Raw genomic sequence first — 14,322 nt, 5'->3', positions numbered from 1 at the left:
GGGCCATTTCGCGGCAGAATTACTTATTTTTTTACTAATAGGGTGCAGGATGGAGTTGGGCACCGAGGACTGCAACCTGCTAAGACTGGAGCCTCTGGTAAACCAGTGGGTGTTGGAATACTTTTTCCATCTGTACGTGGACGCCTTCAAAAACTGCCGTAAGGAGGACTTCGCACAGATCCGGGACATCGTGTCGCGTAAGGAGCGGGTAACTGCTACACTCGAAGGCCCCAGCAGGTGGCGCACTATTGCAGGATGTTATTTATTTACTGAAAGTCGCCAGCAGGTGGCGCACTATTACAGGATGTTATTTATTTACTGAAAGTCGCCAGCAGGTGGCGCACCATTACAGGATGTTATTTATTTGCTGAAAGTCGCCAGCAGGTGGCGCACTATTACAGGATGTTATTTATTTACTGAAAGTCGCCAGCAGGTGGCGCACTATTACAGGATGTTATTTATTTGCTGAAAGTCGCCAGCAGGTGGCGCACTATTACAGGATGTTATTTATTTACTGAAAGTCGCCAGCAGGTGGCGCACTATTACAAGATTATTTTACTTTTTTTTTTTAAGTATTATTATTTTTGCGTTCTTGGAACAGATGGTGAGAGGCGTCAAAAGAATGTTATTTAAAAAATACATTGTTTTTGTTATCTGTAATTTCGCACTGTCTTGTAAAATTACCAATCTTAGGTGTAAAAATAAGGCAGATCCAGGTGGTCTTCAATTAATCCAGGGGCCATAATGATAACGCCATTGGCCCCCCTGTCAGAAGAGACACTTTCCTCCATTTCTATCCCCCTTAAATGCTGCGGTTTCATTTGACTGTGGCATCTAAGGGGCTAAAGTGCTCCGATAGCGCTCGGGATTTCCCATAATGCCTTTTTTTCCATCCCCCATAATTAAAGGGGTGGTTCCTTTTGGGGCCATTTTTGTTTTTCTTACTTAAATACATGTAGTTGGGGCTAACAATCATTCAGCTTTAAAATAGCGAATCACATAAATGTCGTCGGTCGCGCTTCTGTCTCTTATTTCATCCCATTTTTTTTTTTCAAAATAGTTTTAATCCAGCGACGTTTAAAAAGTGCGAAGGAGAACACACAACTTCTGCGCATCATGCAGCTCTTCTCCTGCGTGGAAGAAGGGGACGATCTCGGTAAGTAATGCGGCCCTTGCTCCTCACCTTTCAGGGTCATTGTTCCTTGTCCAGCACTTTTCTGGTGATCCGCTCGCCGCCCCTGGGAACTGCGCAGGAGGGATTTGGCACCGACCCGGTACGTCCTGGTGAGGATCGCTATAAGCCAATGATTCTTCCTGTATCCTCAGACTGTACGTTTGATGAAGACGAGAGCTACACGCCGCTGGAATCAGCTGTCAGAGTCATGGACACGATGAAGAAGTCGTTCCCTGCGGATCTCATCAATGCCAACAAGCAAATGCTGAAAGAGGCGGTAAGGGGTATTTTTTATTTTTTTGGGGGGAGTGTGCAAAACAAATAGTCTTATAGTGACTTAACTTGTTTTCTTTGGACAACCTCTTTATCACCTGTCCGGCGTAGTCCTGTCTGGCCGCAGTCCTGTCCGGCGTAGTCCTGTCCCGCGCAGTCCTGTCCGGCGCACTCCTGTCCCAATTATTATTTTTTTTTATTTATTTTTTTCACTGACCCATAGACTTGCATTGTCAATTTTGATCTGACACTCAGATCAAAATCAAACATGGTCTCCAATTTTTTTTTCTGCTGATTAATCAACCTGGGAAAAAATCTGACATGTCCGCAGCTCTGTAGAATATCATAGGTACGAGTGCAGTCTATGAAAACCACAGACACCACTCGTTGGAGAAGATCGGTCCCGTGCACGAGCCCTTAGAAGACAGAAGCATTTATAAACCGCTTCTGTCCTCTACTTCTTACAGCACCGTCCCCCTGCTAGTTTTTAGGAGCTGGTAAGTAAGTGGCCCCTAAAGACGCGGCTGCGGACTCGGTGCTCGCAGAGTATGGCCGCCCGTCCTGTGTCACATCGGATACTCATGTGTTGCTCTTTTCCAGGCCGTGGTCACCTGTATACAGAAGCAGCGGTTTGAGAAAGCCAACAAAATCCTGACGAAGTACATTTCTAAGAGCCGAAATACACAAGTGAGTACTGGCCGCCCGCTTCACCCGGATCCTCGGGGGAGGGGATCTGTCAGGAGCCATGGATATAAGCTGAGTGTTGCTCCTGGGATTGGCCACTTTTCACATCTCTGTTGCGCAGATTTTCGTCTGTCTTCTTTTAGCAGCTGTGGGCGGATCTGCTGCACATCATCCAGGAGAGGAACGTCAAGCATCCGCTGATCGCAAATTTTTCCTTGTCTACCATCAAAGAAAAGATTTACGACCTGTTCGAGAGCAAGATCCAGAGAATTCCCTCCTTCCTACTGACCGTAAGTGTCGGCGGTCCGTCACTCTATGATCCGGGAGGAATAATTGCTCAGCAAGAGATGGCGTAAAGCCGCATTCACACTGTGCTTTTTTTTTTGTTTTTTTTTTTTTAAGCTTGCACAAGAAGAGTTTCTAGAACTGAAGGAAGAGTCCGAGGAAGATACCGACCCAGAGACAAACCGTGAGCCGAGCCTGGGAAATACATCCCCCGAAGACGAGACCACCGCACCCCATGGTCTGACTGCAGCATCACACAGCAATGAAGGCACCAGCCAAGGAAAGGAAGCTGGGTACGTACAGTGACTGAATAACCCTGGAGTATTCGGGGGCCCCTAATGTAGCCATTTTGTCAGGAATGGGTTTAAGATCAAGGTTGAGCTCTTCTCAGTGAGTTCTTGTATAGTTAAAGGGGTTGAGAAACATGGCTGCTTTCTATACTAGACGGCGCCACCCTTGTGTACAGGTGGTGCGTGGTATTGCAGCATGGACAGAAGAAAGCAGCCAGGTTTGTCTTGGTTTGGTTGATGTCCTCTCCGTCTAGTGAGGCACAGAATGGGGACTGATGAGCTGTATGTCCTTCTCGTCCCTCCAGGTCGGACGTAGACCGCGGCCCCTCGTGCAGCCTGTCTGCCATAAGATCTAAGTTCTTATTACTCTGTCAAGATGACAACCCCGATGTAACATTCAGACACCTCTGTGAGACAGACTTCTGTAGGGGAGACGCCTGTCTACAAAGGGTCTCTCCTGAAAGGCAAACCAATAAGAGCCCCCGTGCTTGCTCCCCCAGAGAGGAGGCGTCCATCATACAGGAGATGGCACAGCGGAGGTGTTTGGTGTCTCTCCACCAGTTGGTGACGGAACAGGACAGTCAGCAGGAAAACGAAGAGGAGGAAGTTAAAGTGGAGACCGTCAGCGAGGAGGAGCCGAAGCGCAGGGAGGAGGAGCCGAAGCGCAACGAGGAGGAGCCGAAGCGCAACGAGGAGGAGCCCAAGCGCAGCCAGGAGGAGCCCAAGCGCGGCCAGGAGGAGCCCAAGCGCGGCCAGGAGGAGCCCAAGCGCGGCCAGGAGGAGCCCAAGCGCGGCCAGGAGGAGCCCAAGCGCGGCCAGGAGGAGCCCAAGCGCGGCCAGGAGGAGCCCAAGCGCAGCCAGGAGGAGCCCAAGCGCAGCCAGGAGGAGCCCAAGCGCAGCCAGGAGGAGCCCAAGCGCAGCAATGATCCTGTCCGGAGCTTGTTCAGCTCACCCATCACAAGGAAGAAAAGAAAAATCTTGTAAGCACTTCACGCGTCTTATTACCCGCCAGGTCTGGGGTTGATTTTAGAGAGAACCTGACCAGTCTGAATGGAGGCTGAGAAAACTGTAAAGTCACATGATGACCTATATTCCAAACATGTCATTTTATTATTTTATCGGATGCTCAAAGGGAACATTAAGTCGATGCCTGTTGTCGTTGCAAATCAAAAATACATATTAGTAACAGAGTGGCAGTGCGCTCACCATGCATCCCCTATAGGGCTTTATCCCACAGCCCCATAGAAATAGATGGATCCAACCTGCCACTGTTTTTTATCCGACATCAACATTCCCAGCGATCGTACCCCCTTATGCGGACGACCCTTTTCAATCCCTTCCCACATATGGATGAAGGTGCACAATACGTCGGGACCCTCGGGTTTATGGAGCCGCTGCTCTGCGTTGCTGCCGTCGTCGTGTTCCTTTTAAACAAAGTTCTGAATTAAAAACAAATATAAAATTCTTTATAATATTTATTTTATTATGTGTATACGTAACTGTTTTGGTATTGCCAAAATTATTTTATGCCCCGAAATATCCCGTTCCCACACATTGAACACTCTAATGGTAAAATAGCCTCATTTTTCAGGTATCCCCCTGCCAGTGCTTTCCCCGGGGGTCTCTAGTCTCCTTGCCCCCATGTTGGGTTGTGACCGCTCGCCGGATCGGTGGCAGTCCGGCAGAGCGGGGGGGTCTTTACCTTTGTTGCAAAGCGGATCGCACTCTATTCATTCTCTATGGAGCCGCCGGAAAAAGCGGAGCGCAGCCCTATAGGGAATGGATGGAGCGGCGGTCATACGTGTGCAGTGTTAAGGGGACCCCCACCCGTCATATGATCACCGGACATCCCCCTTGGTTTCAGCAGTTACATGAGTGCAGTATTCGAGGCCGGACCTCCAGTGATATCATGTTTGGTTCCTCCCCCGCAGAGCTGACAATCCGGCCACGGACGGGGCGACTCCTGCGGATGAGCCGGAAACCTGGAGCGACGAGGATGAGCTGTTTCTCAGGAGCAGTAAGTGCCGCCGGCTCTGCCGCTATTGTACTTCCCTTACTGGTGAATTGTGTAATAAAGGAGGGATTCTACTTCACGAGGGTCCAGCAGGAGATTTGGGACGTGGTTAGGTTAAATGCCTCCCACCCAATGCCTGACCGGCCCAGCACTGGTTATAGGTGGTGCAGCAATGGTCACGGCCGGGCTGCAATGCTGTGCGTGGCACAAGCGATCAGACGATCTCAGCTTAGTAAACTGTATATCCTGTGGACAACCCCTTTAAATAAGAAAACTTTACACAGGAAACATTTCCTCCGTCACCAGTGGTAAATTTTTTTTTTTATTTTTATATTTTGCAGGATCTACAAACTATTCAATCAGCACTGCTAAAAAGAAGGTAAGATGGCCGCCGCGCCGCCCTTATGTCTAAGATATGCCGCTGGATAGAAAATATGATGTGTGCCCTTATGATAGAAGATTGCGTATAGAACAATTAGGCCGGTTTCACACGTCAGTGGCTCCGGTACGTGAGGTGACAGTTTCCTCATGTACCGGAGCCACTGACACACGTAGACACATAAAAATCAATGCATCTGTTCAGATGTCATTGATTTTTTGCGGACCGTGTCTCCGTGTGCCAAACACGGAGACATGTCAGTGTTCGTGGGAGCGCACGGATTACACGGACCCATTAAAGTCAAAGGGTCCGTGTAAAGCACGTACCGCACACGGACGTTGTCCGTGTGCAGTCCGTGTGCCGTGCAGGAGACTGCGCTACAGTAAGCGCTGTCCCCCCCCCACTGGTGCTGAAGCCGCGATTCATATCTTCCCTGCAGCAGCGTTTGCTGTAGAGAAGATATGAATAATACTGTTTAAAATAAAGATCTATGTGCCAACCTATAGGGGTGGAGCTGCATATTCATTACTGTAAATGAGCGGCCCCACGTGACCGCATACAGGAGAAGATGCGGCCAGAACAGGAAGCAGCGACAGCCAACGAGGGAGCCGGGTGAGTATTTTCAGAACAGCGGGGGGCGCACAGGGGGTGGGGGGGCGGGGGGCACATAGATCTTAATTTTAAACACAGTTATTCATATCTTCTCTACAGCAAACGCTGCTGCAGGGAAGATATGAATCGCGGCTTCAGCACCAGATGCTGGTACGTGTAGTACCCAGCACGGTGCATGTGGTACCCAGTGGGCACATGGGCGGCACACGTGTGCCACAAAAACGTAGGGGCACACGGACACTGATAATTCCGGTACCGATTTTTTTCCGGTACCGGAATTATCTTGACGTGTGAGACTGCCCTTAAAGGGATTCGTGATCCAACGGCCACTTAAAGTGACAGTTCTTATTTTAACTCCTTACTGACATGACTCAGGTCCATCGAGTTTTTTTTTTTTTTTTTTTTTTTTTTATTCGAAGTTCCTAATTGTTTTCATGACTTGAAAAAAAAAAAAAAGTAGACATGTTTGGTATCTGTAAACTCGTACTGACCTGGACAATCATAATGGCCGGTCTGTGTTACCATATAGTGCACAATAAAAACCAAAAAAAAAATACTATTGTGAAATTGCACTTTTTTTTTTGCAATTTCAACGCATCTTTTTTTCCAGCGTATCAAATGATAAAATAGGGGAAAAATAAAACTGGAAAATGGCCCCGGAGGTGGAAGGGTTAAAGGGAGCCAAATTTGTGCACTCGCCCCATGTAACCGCAGAACGGCCAATCCTGACTGTGTGCAATGTGCACGCGGTCAGGATCGTCATTGATTGGCCGGGCTGTCATGTGAATGTGACCGTTCTCAAATTACGGGTTGCTTATCGCCCAGGGTCAGCTGGTGGTGCGAGCTGAATACTCTACTGCAGGGTCGCCGACCTGCAGCACTACAACTCCCAGCAGGCGCTGACTTTTCTTTTTTTCGTTTTGTGCAGAAATGGTCAACAGAAGAGACCGAATGGATCCGGTTGGGAGTGGAAAAATATGGTGAAGGCAAATGGACGAAAATCCTGAATAATTATCCGTTCAAGGAGCGCACGCATATCATGATAAAGGACCGGTGGAGGACGATGAAGAAGCTGTCTCTGGTGTGATGGCCGACCCCGGGGGGCCGTGTTTGGCCCCATCTTCACCTCTCGGAGCCGTCACCTGTAAATATCCGCAATATGTCGTCTCTGGGAGACTATGGTCACTGTGTGCAGGACACACGTCTGTATCATCCGGAGCCGCCGTCCACTAGAGAGCCACGTCATGTGACGATAAAGGACCCTTCCGAGTCCCCGGAGCCATGCTTCTCTCTAGCCTGACCCTCTGAGGGGTCACCCCATCGCTCTGTCCATACCACGTTTTGTTATACCCTGCTTCCCCCTCTAATAATGCCCTACAGCCCCATTCTGCTCCTCCAGGGGCAATGACTCGGATTTGTAGAATTAAAGGGACATGTCCATCTTTAAGGGCATTTTTTTTTTTAACATTGAATGCAAGTATTTTTGGCTGCAAATCATTTTTGTAATTGGTTGGCTGCTGACTGCAGAATGAGTGAACTGAGAATCTGTCAGGGAGCTCTTGGCTTAAGAACAAGGTACTCGCTGCCTCTGTGCCCACTGTGAGGAGTTATGTGCCCATCATGGGGTCGGCTCTAAATAAAGCCCAAAATATACTGCATGTTAAGTCTTTTTCCACTGGTCCTCTGTATTGGATGGCAGAGTATTGCGCACTTTTTTACACACAGTGTACAAGCGCTTATGTACCAGAGGCCGAAACAATGTCTGGTAAATGGAAAAAGCTCCCGACGTGTGCACAGACGCACTTTTCAGCTGATTTATGACCACAGGATTATTGATCTGGACTTTATGGTCATAAATCAGCTGAAAGGAGGAAGATTAAGGAGTTAAACTCTCTCATCCAGAAGAGCTCACTAACAGTTTCTTAGTTAACTCATCCTGCAGCCAGCAATAAACAGTGCGACACGGAGGTCATATATAAAGGACAAACGCTGCAATTTTTTTATTTCAGCCTAGATACATGCATTTAAGTAATAAAGGATTGAAATATCCCTAACCTTTTAAAGGGGTGGTCTGACTACACCCATATTGATGATCTATGCCTAGAAATAGGTCATCAATAGCCGATCGGTGGGGATCCGACACATCCAACGATCGGCTGTTACAAGCCCTGATGGGCCACAGGATGAGAAGACTTTAAAAGGATCGGCTAAGCGGTCTCTGCCAGGTGCTGCAGAACAGCTGCAGAAAGAATAGGAAGTGCTCTGCAGCACCTGGCAGCAGCTATTACACACCGAATGGACATGCGCTCTGTTCAAAACTGTTTTTATCTGGCGACAACCGGAGCAGATAAAAGCTGATCGATGAGGGTGGTGGGTGTCAGACGCCCACGATCTTTAATATGTCACCGCCGGACAATCTCACCTCCAGTTGTCAGAAGTTTTATCTTTTCACTTTTTTCTAGTAATATTTTCTAGTTTTGTGTTGCTGAATAAACGTCCAGAGTTTATTTTCCAGGAGTCGCTCATTTGTGTTTTGTTTTTTTATTGCTTTTCCTTTATAAGATTGATGCAGGTTTTTTTGCTTGGACCCTCCGTGGTACGAGCCGAGCCTCCTTATCGGGGCTGTGGGCAGGACGGGTTAATGATTGCTGAGCTGTACCTAATCCCCAGCGCTCAGATGCTGCCTGGGCCGCTCACATCATGCTCGCTCTCGCCGTTCTCCTCCTGTCCCTCCTGTGTCCAGGTTTGCAGCAGAAGTCCGAGCCGTTGAGCTCTCCCGGCTCCGAGCCCTTGTTCCGTGGGGCGGACCGCTATGACTTTGCCGTTGTGGTGGGCCCGGCCGGTACCGAATGCTTCTGGCACTTTGCGCATCAGAGCGGCTATTTCTACTTTGGATATGAGGTAAGTGGGGGTCCGGGTCCCATTAATCCCCCCCCTAACCTGTATAAAACAACCCATTGTGCATCCAAAATAATCAGGCAAATTTCTATCCTCCAGCTGAAACCAATCACATCCTTCTGGCACTTGTAGTGCCCCAATCAATGCTTTTTTTTCCCCTCTATATTGCCCCCCCCATCCATTGTATGAATGACCATTTGCATTTATGGCACGACACTTTCTCCTTTACATTATTCCCTTGTGCTGATGCAACAACGAAAACCTTAACATCTGCTGCCAGCCGAAATGTTCTCAGCTGCGCCTTATCACTTCCACCAAGGTGACCCTTCCCTTAGCCAGAGCAAACAGCTGGATGTTTCCTAAACGTTAAGCAGTGCGGTAATATATATAAAATTTTTAAAAGCAGAAGCTCGTGCTCCAGAGCAGCACTCCCTACTGGAACAGGATTACGGTCTGGCAATTCGAAGCCTATAGAGAACAGGCTGTTCCTACTACATAAGGCGAAGTCGCTGCGTCACAAGCCTTTGAATGGGGTCTACATTCATTGTGAAGGTTGTTCCATTTGTTTCTGAATAGTGTTTTTGTTTTTTTTACCTTCTCTAGGTTCAATGGACATCTGGCATCATGCGGGACAGGCACGTGTCTGCCTCAGCCCACGATCCCCAGGGTTTTCTCATCGAGTCCTCCAAGGAAGTCCGTGGTCAAATCAACTTCCAGACCAAGGAAACGGGTAATAAGATGGAGAAAATTAGATTAAAGACTAAACTTTTTGAAAGTTTGCAAATCACTTTATTAGGGGATTTGTCTTCATTCCTGGTACAAAAAAAAAAAGTGGCTTCTCATCCTCTGCTAAAGGCAGCAAATAATGTGGCGAAAAACAGGGGAATGCAATGAAGACCAATCCCCCTAATAAAAGTTCATTGCAAAGTTTAATTACTTTCCAAAATCATATAAAAAATAATAATAATTAGCTACTATAAGTGTTTTTTTCCAGATTCCCACAGGAATATTGAACTGCGGGAGCCTGGGCCTTATTACATCTATACATTTGTGTGTTATCCTTGTGCAAGAGGAGCCTTTAATGCGTCACCCCAATCCCCTCCATTTCCTTTCTTCAGGTTTTTATCAGCTCTGTATAAATAATTGGAAGAATAGCTTCAGCTCGGTGCAGGTGTACTTGAATTTCGGGGTGTTCTATGATGGACAAGGACCTGAGCACTCGCAAGACGACAAACAGAAGTTAAATGACACCCTGATTACTATTGAGGTGAGTCCTGCGATCGAGACCGGCTCACGGAGCAACACTGATAACCCGGCTGCGACATTGATTTGTCTTAGACTCTATGCACACTAATGTTACTGTAATACGACACCAAAGAAAGAGGTTCTGCAGCAACTTCAGCATTCATCAGCGAGGCGCTGCATCATCTACATATCTGCCTATTTAGAATAGAACAGGTGCACTATATCTGACTGAGCATCAGACATTTGCCTTGGCAACTAATTCACTCAGCAGCAGTCAGAAATAAAAGTGCGGCATCATCCCTTTAAATGTAATGCCTTTATGGGCTGCATTTCAGAGATGCTCTCTACAAGAAGCGAGTGCCCTTAAAGTTTTGTGCAGTGCAGATATGTGCACCCTAAAGAGACCAGGCTTCTTGCAGAACAGGCTGTCAATCCATTTGTTCTGTCCCGTCCTGATGACGGCAAGTAAGCAGCTTGCAGGGAGGATATAAGGTCATTTTCTCCCTCTAGCTGCTGCTATTTACCTGCAAATTATCAGTATATCCACAAGTAATTTAGTTTTTCTGGAGGGGACAGGTTCCCTTTAAATGCCATTGCGTGCAGAACACAGGCCATCAGCATGTCTATAATCGTGTTGCATAATCTCATGCTGGGGGTGGGGGGCATCACCAGGACCCTTCAGTTCGATCAATGCAGTATTTGAAGCTAAATCCAAAAGTAGATTCAATAGGAAAGCTTATAAAAAGGAGAAACACTTCTTAGTCTTGCTTGATCCACTTCTGCAGGGGTGTCAAACTGCATTCCTCGAGGGCTGCAAACAGGTCATGTCTTCAGGATTTCCTTGCATTGCACAGGTGATAATGTAATCACCTGCAGAGAATGATTCCAGCACCTTGTGCAATGCTAAGGAAATCTTGAAAACACGCACGGTTTGCGGCCCCCGAGGAATGCGCCCTTCACTTCTGGATTTGGCACAAATAATACACAAAGCTAAAATAATAGATTTTCTTTTTTTTTCCCCTCCTCTTCCAGCAAAGTGCCCAGCTGGTACAAGTTCGCGTTCTTCATATGTGGAGATACTATACCTTTGCTCGCATGAGGAAAGGATCCGATTACTACAGGCTGATGTCCAACTATCACTATGTGAACTGGTGGTCCGCGGGTACCAGTGTCCTTATTGTGGTCTCGGGGGTCCTGCAGCTCTACTTCCTGAAACGTCTTTTCAACTCTAAACCAATGACCGAAACCCAGAAACCGCGCTGCTGAGGATGTACTGCACACGGACAGATGCATTTCAGGAAGGAAACTTCACACTATCAATGGAGGGAGCGAGGTTCAGTAACTCGGGTTTTATGACAATTTTGTAACCATTATATATGTTTTATATGTAGCTAAATTTGTCCTTCTCAAACCTTGATATAAGCAAGATGGAAAAAAAAGCAAATATTTTCAGGGTGCCCCCTTATAAAATCTACATTTTATGCATTCACAATGGTGTTGGCTGCAGAGCTGAAATCTTCCAGCGCTCCCTGCTTGATCGGTGCATGCACACAACTTGCGTTGTCTGGAAGTTGTTAGTCTGGATCAGGAGAGCCATTGCTTGGCTATTATACGGACCAGAAAGCATGGTTAGTGTGAATCACCCCATAAGTGGAATATTATATAAACGGTAGAATGTTGGATATTTCCTATAAAGGCTGTAAACAAAGCGCTTAAAATAAATGGACAGTGGAAAATCCTCTTGGTGTCTTGTCTCATTTTTCACTCCAATAAAAAAAAAAAATAAAATCAACTTGACTTCGCCCAATCTTTTGATACAGTCTGTTTAATAGGATGGTGATTAAAGGTTTTAGATCCAGGTACACAATGGGGTGGTCAGTCCTGTACATAACATTCTCCCCAGTCTGGTAGATTATAGGAGGCATGTAAAGTCTTTCTCCAGTTCTGTGATTTAGGTCAAAGTGTCCTCATGTCTGATGTATTCCCCGACGTCGGCTTGGTGGAAAACGACAATCTGCATGGGGTCCAGTTTCCTACATTCTTGGGTGGACTTTGCGGCTACACCAAAACCCTGCAAGGGAACGGAAATAGAGAATGAGCCGGGCTGATATAAAACAAAGCTGGGAGTAAATTAACAAAACAGATCTTTTTTTTCCCTAGTGTTGGGACCCCCACCATTCCTGACAAGGAAGGGGTAGCATAGTTAATTCACACATCATACATTAGTGTTGTGGGGCCCTTCATTCTCAGAACTGTGGGGGTCCCAGAGGTCAGAACCTGCAATGATTATAATATGAATATATATCCTAGGGCCGCAAGTAGATGTACATACATTAAATTTCGGGTATAGACCACAATATACAGACTAACTGGAACTTGGCAGGCCTATTAGTATCTATGAAGCTGTAAAGTTTGAGTCAGGAGACCCCCAAGGCCGTTCCGTTTATCACAGACCCTTATATACGGAGGTCTGAATTTGGGCCAAGGGATCTGATAATCGCAATATTAGATGTGAACACCCCGTTTAATATGACCGGGAAGCAGCAATACTCACCAAGGGAACGTCGGCCATGGAGTAGACGATCACCCCCTGGTACTGTGTGGTGTTCTCAGTTATTCTCCCCAGTCCGGATTTTAGAACGTGGTTGCCATATAAGAAAGATTGTTCGGATCCAGGCTTCACCCACACCTTGTACTACGAGGTAAAGAAACAGGCGTCAGGTACTGGCAGCAGCGCAGGATGATGAGAGTTCATCACCGTTTGTTATAGCAGATCAATAGATTTTCTAATCACCTTTGCATACGGCGCCAGGTAATCCAGAGCCGTAATGTGAAGACGAAACTTCTGAGTCTTGGTGAACTTTCCAAAACAGGTTCCAAGAGACACAAGTTTATCTCGGGCGACATTTGTGGCCAGTTTCAGCATTCTCTCACTGGGGGGAAAAAAAAAAAAAATGAATGGAACTTTACAAGTTGTCCCGTTTTGTGTTCACAGCTCCTCTCATAGTAATGGCTGCAGATGACACATCCCATTGTGGTGGCTAATCCTGTAATGTGACAAGACCTCCCCCATAACAGACCACTGCGGCCTAGAACAACCCCTTAAAGTCGAAGTTTGCGTTGCCTCACCTTACATAATACACGCGGTCATTGTGCAGCCGGAAGCAGTACGTCCCATCAGGTCGGTCCACGAGAAGCTTGATATTTTCTCCAATGCTAAGGATCAAGGAAGAAAATGAGGATGATTCCACAAAGATATCAAGACCATCACTACTACAACCACTATCATCCCATTGATAACTTATGTGACCGCTCAGAGAAAAGGGCTTTATATCTAAGGAATAATTACATCATTACAATATGACCTCTGGGAGTCTCCCCCAAAATCAAAGGGACTACAGGAGCTGCTGCCATTCAGTCTTTTTCAGCTACCCACCCTGCAAGGAACAGCAGCAACTTTAAAAAATTATTTAAAAAATAAGTTATCCCCTATAATAATAATAATCTTTATTTATATAGCGCCAACATATTCCGCAGCGCTTCACAGTCTAAAGGGTGGGGGATAACATGCCGATAACAAGAGTTCCAACCAGCAATTCAAAGAACAGGCCCCCCCCAGCCGTGAATAAAATAGAGGTGCAAAACCTCCACCTCCGCTCCATTCATTGTCTACGGGACGGCTGGAAACTTCACAGAGCTCCACTCTCTCCTCCAGTCCCCTAGACGATAGCTCTGATCCATTATTATATTTGCGCCTTTTCTTCCTCTAGGTGTTAATCTCTACCAAACGCCTTTAATATTGCACCTTTTTTAAGTCTATTTTTATTTAATTTTTTTTTTTACAGTTGACATTGTGGTCTCGGTTTTTGTTTTCGAGATATTTGTTCCCATCAAGAGAGACTTTAAAAATAATAATACAAAAATAAAAAAAAGGTAAATGTTTGCCCAGATGTAGTGATCCAGACCCTCCTTCCCCGCAGTCATTTTTAGGTGAGACTGAAACTTTCTTTGTGTGTAAAATTTTGAAATTTTTTGCTTTAAAAAAAAAAAAAAGAAAATATAGAGAAAAGTTGCAAAATTCTTGAAACTGAAAAATTTTGTACAAAAAAAAAAAAAAAAAAAGAGCAAATGAGAGAAGGTTGAGCCTGAGCCTGCGGACCCCTCCAATGGTAAAGTGACTCCACTTTATCAAATGGAAATGACCACCATTGCTTTTCCTCATTTTCCAAACCTCTGCTTGCTGTCACAGAATGGAAACAAGCCACAAACCGTTTCTGTTCACTGACACCCCTGTGCAGCGCCGTGTAACCCTGCACTCACTATTTGGAGAGCTTCTCGAACATGGTCTTGGTCTCCTCGTCAGTCAGCGGCCTCATCTTTCCCACGTGTGACCCAGGCGGATACTGAGAAGTCTCGCAATGCACTCTGGGAAAGGACTGTTCATTTTCAATAAAGTTTATAGACTAAT

At 46.3% G+C, this 14,322-nt stretch overlaps 3 protein-coding genes across 7 annotated transcripts; 2 read left to right on the top strand and 1 right to left on the bottom strand.

Moving 5' to 3' along the window:
• Position 1: 1 nt before the first annotated feature.
• On the top strand, positions 2–8,225 carry TERF2 (telomeric repeat binding factor 2). 5 transcript variants are annotated; one of them, XM_069739072.1, is made up of 10 exons: positions 2–197; positions 1,061–1,156; positions 1,327–1,451; positions 2,048–2,134; positions 2,278–2,421; positions 2,534–2,709; positions 3,012–3,686; positions 4,638–4,723; positions 5,062–5,099; positions 6,640–8,225. In XM_069739072.1, exons 1-10 carry the CDS (start codon positions 50–52, stop codon positions 6,796–6,798), a joined length of 1,734 nt encoding a protein of 577 aa, XP_069595173.1. In that variant the 5' UTR covers positions 2–49; the 3' UTR covers positions 6,799–8,225. The 5 variants fall into 5 exon arrangements, with proteins under 5 accessions (XP_069595173.1, XP_069595174.1, XP_069595172.1 ...); XM_069739073.1 differs by having other exon boundaries at positions 2,275–2,421; positions 3,207–3,686; XM_069739071.1 differs by having other exon boundaries at positions 3–197; positions 2,275–2,421.
• A 149-nt stretch (positions 8,226–8,374) lies between these two features.
• TMED6 (transmembrane p24 trafficking protein 6) lies at positions 8,375–11,592 on the top strand. Its single transcript, XM_069739076.1, has 4 exons — positions 8,375–8,612; positions 9,213–9,339; positions 9,728–9,876; positions 10,887–11,592. The coding sequence occupies exons 1-4, from the start codon at positions 8,412–8,414 to the stop codon at positions 11,118–11,120; spliced, it is 711 nt and encodes a 236-aa protein (XP_069595177.1). The 5' UTR covers positions 8,375–8,411; the 3' UTR covers positions 11,121–11,592.
• A 69-nt stretch (positions 11,593–11,661) lies between these two features.
• On the bottom strand, positions 11,662–14,265 carry NIP7 (nucleolar pre-rRNA processing protein NIP7). Its single transcript, XM_069739078.1, has 5 exons — positions 14,175–14,265; positions 12,984–13,070; positions 12,649–12,787; positions 12,409–12,549; positions 11,662–11,925 (listed from the first exon to the last, which is right to left on the bottom strand). Exons 1-5 carry the CDS (start codon positions 14,228–14,230, stop codon positions 11,806–11,808), a joined length of 543 nt encoding a protein of 180 aa, XP_069595179.1. The 5' UTR covers positions 14,231–14,265; the 3' UTR covers positions 11,662–11,805.
• Positions 14,266–14,322: the final 57 nt, after the last annotated feature.

This window comes from Ranitomeya imitator, chromosome 9, assembly GCF_032444005.1.
Source record: "Ranitomeya imitator isolate aRanImi1 chromosome 9, aRanImi1.pri, whole genome shotgun sequence".
NCBI lineage: Eukaryota > Metazoa > Chordata > Amphibia > Anura > Dendrobatidae > Ranitomeya > Ranitomeya imitator.
Note: the sequence above shows the minus strand (reverse complement) of the source record. Positions and strands in the feature narration are given on the sequence as shown.

Excerpts from the sequence above, each read along its gene's own strand:
- TERF2 (XM_069739071.1), top strand. The coding sequence starts at position 50 with ATGGAGTTGGGCACCGAGGACTGCAACCTGCTAAGACTGGAGCCTCTG. Across the intron at positions 198-1,060 it reads GATCCGGGACATCGTGTCGC|TTTTAATCCAGCGACGTTTA; the intron begins GTAAGGAGCGGG and ends TTTTCAAAATAG. Across the intron at positions 4,724-5,061 it reads TGAGCTGTTTCTCAGGAGCA|GATCTACAAACTATTCAATC; the intron begins GTAAGTGCCGCC and ends TATATTTTGCAG.
- TMED6 (XM_069739076.1), top strand. The coding sequence starts at position 8,412 with ATGCTCGCTCTCGCCGTTCTCCTCCTGTCCCTCCTGTGTCCAGGTTTG. Across the intron at positions 9,340-9,727 it reads CTTCCAGACCAAGGAAACGG|GTTTTTATCAGCTCTGTATA; the intron begins GTAATAAGATGG and ends TCCTTTCTTCAG. Across the intron at positions 9,877-10,886 it reads ACACCCTGATTACTATTGAG|CAAAGTGCCCAGCTGGTACA; the intron begins GTGAGTCCTGCG and ends CTCCTCTTCCAG.
- NIP7 (XM_069739078.1), bottom strand. The coding sequence starts at position 14,230 with ATGAGGCCGCTGACTGACGAGGAGACCAAGACCATGTTCGAGAAGCTC. Across the intron at positions 13,071-14,174 it reads TTCGAGAAGCTCTCCAAATA|CATTGGAGAAAATATCAAGC; the intron begins GTGAGTGCAGGG and ends CTTGATCCTTAG. Across the intron at positions 12,788-12,983 it reads GACCGCGTGTATTATGTAAG|TGAGAGAATGCTGAAACTGG; the intron begins GTGAGGCAACGC and ends TTTTCCCCCCAG.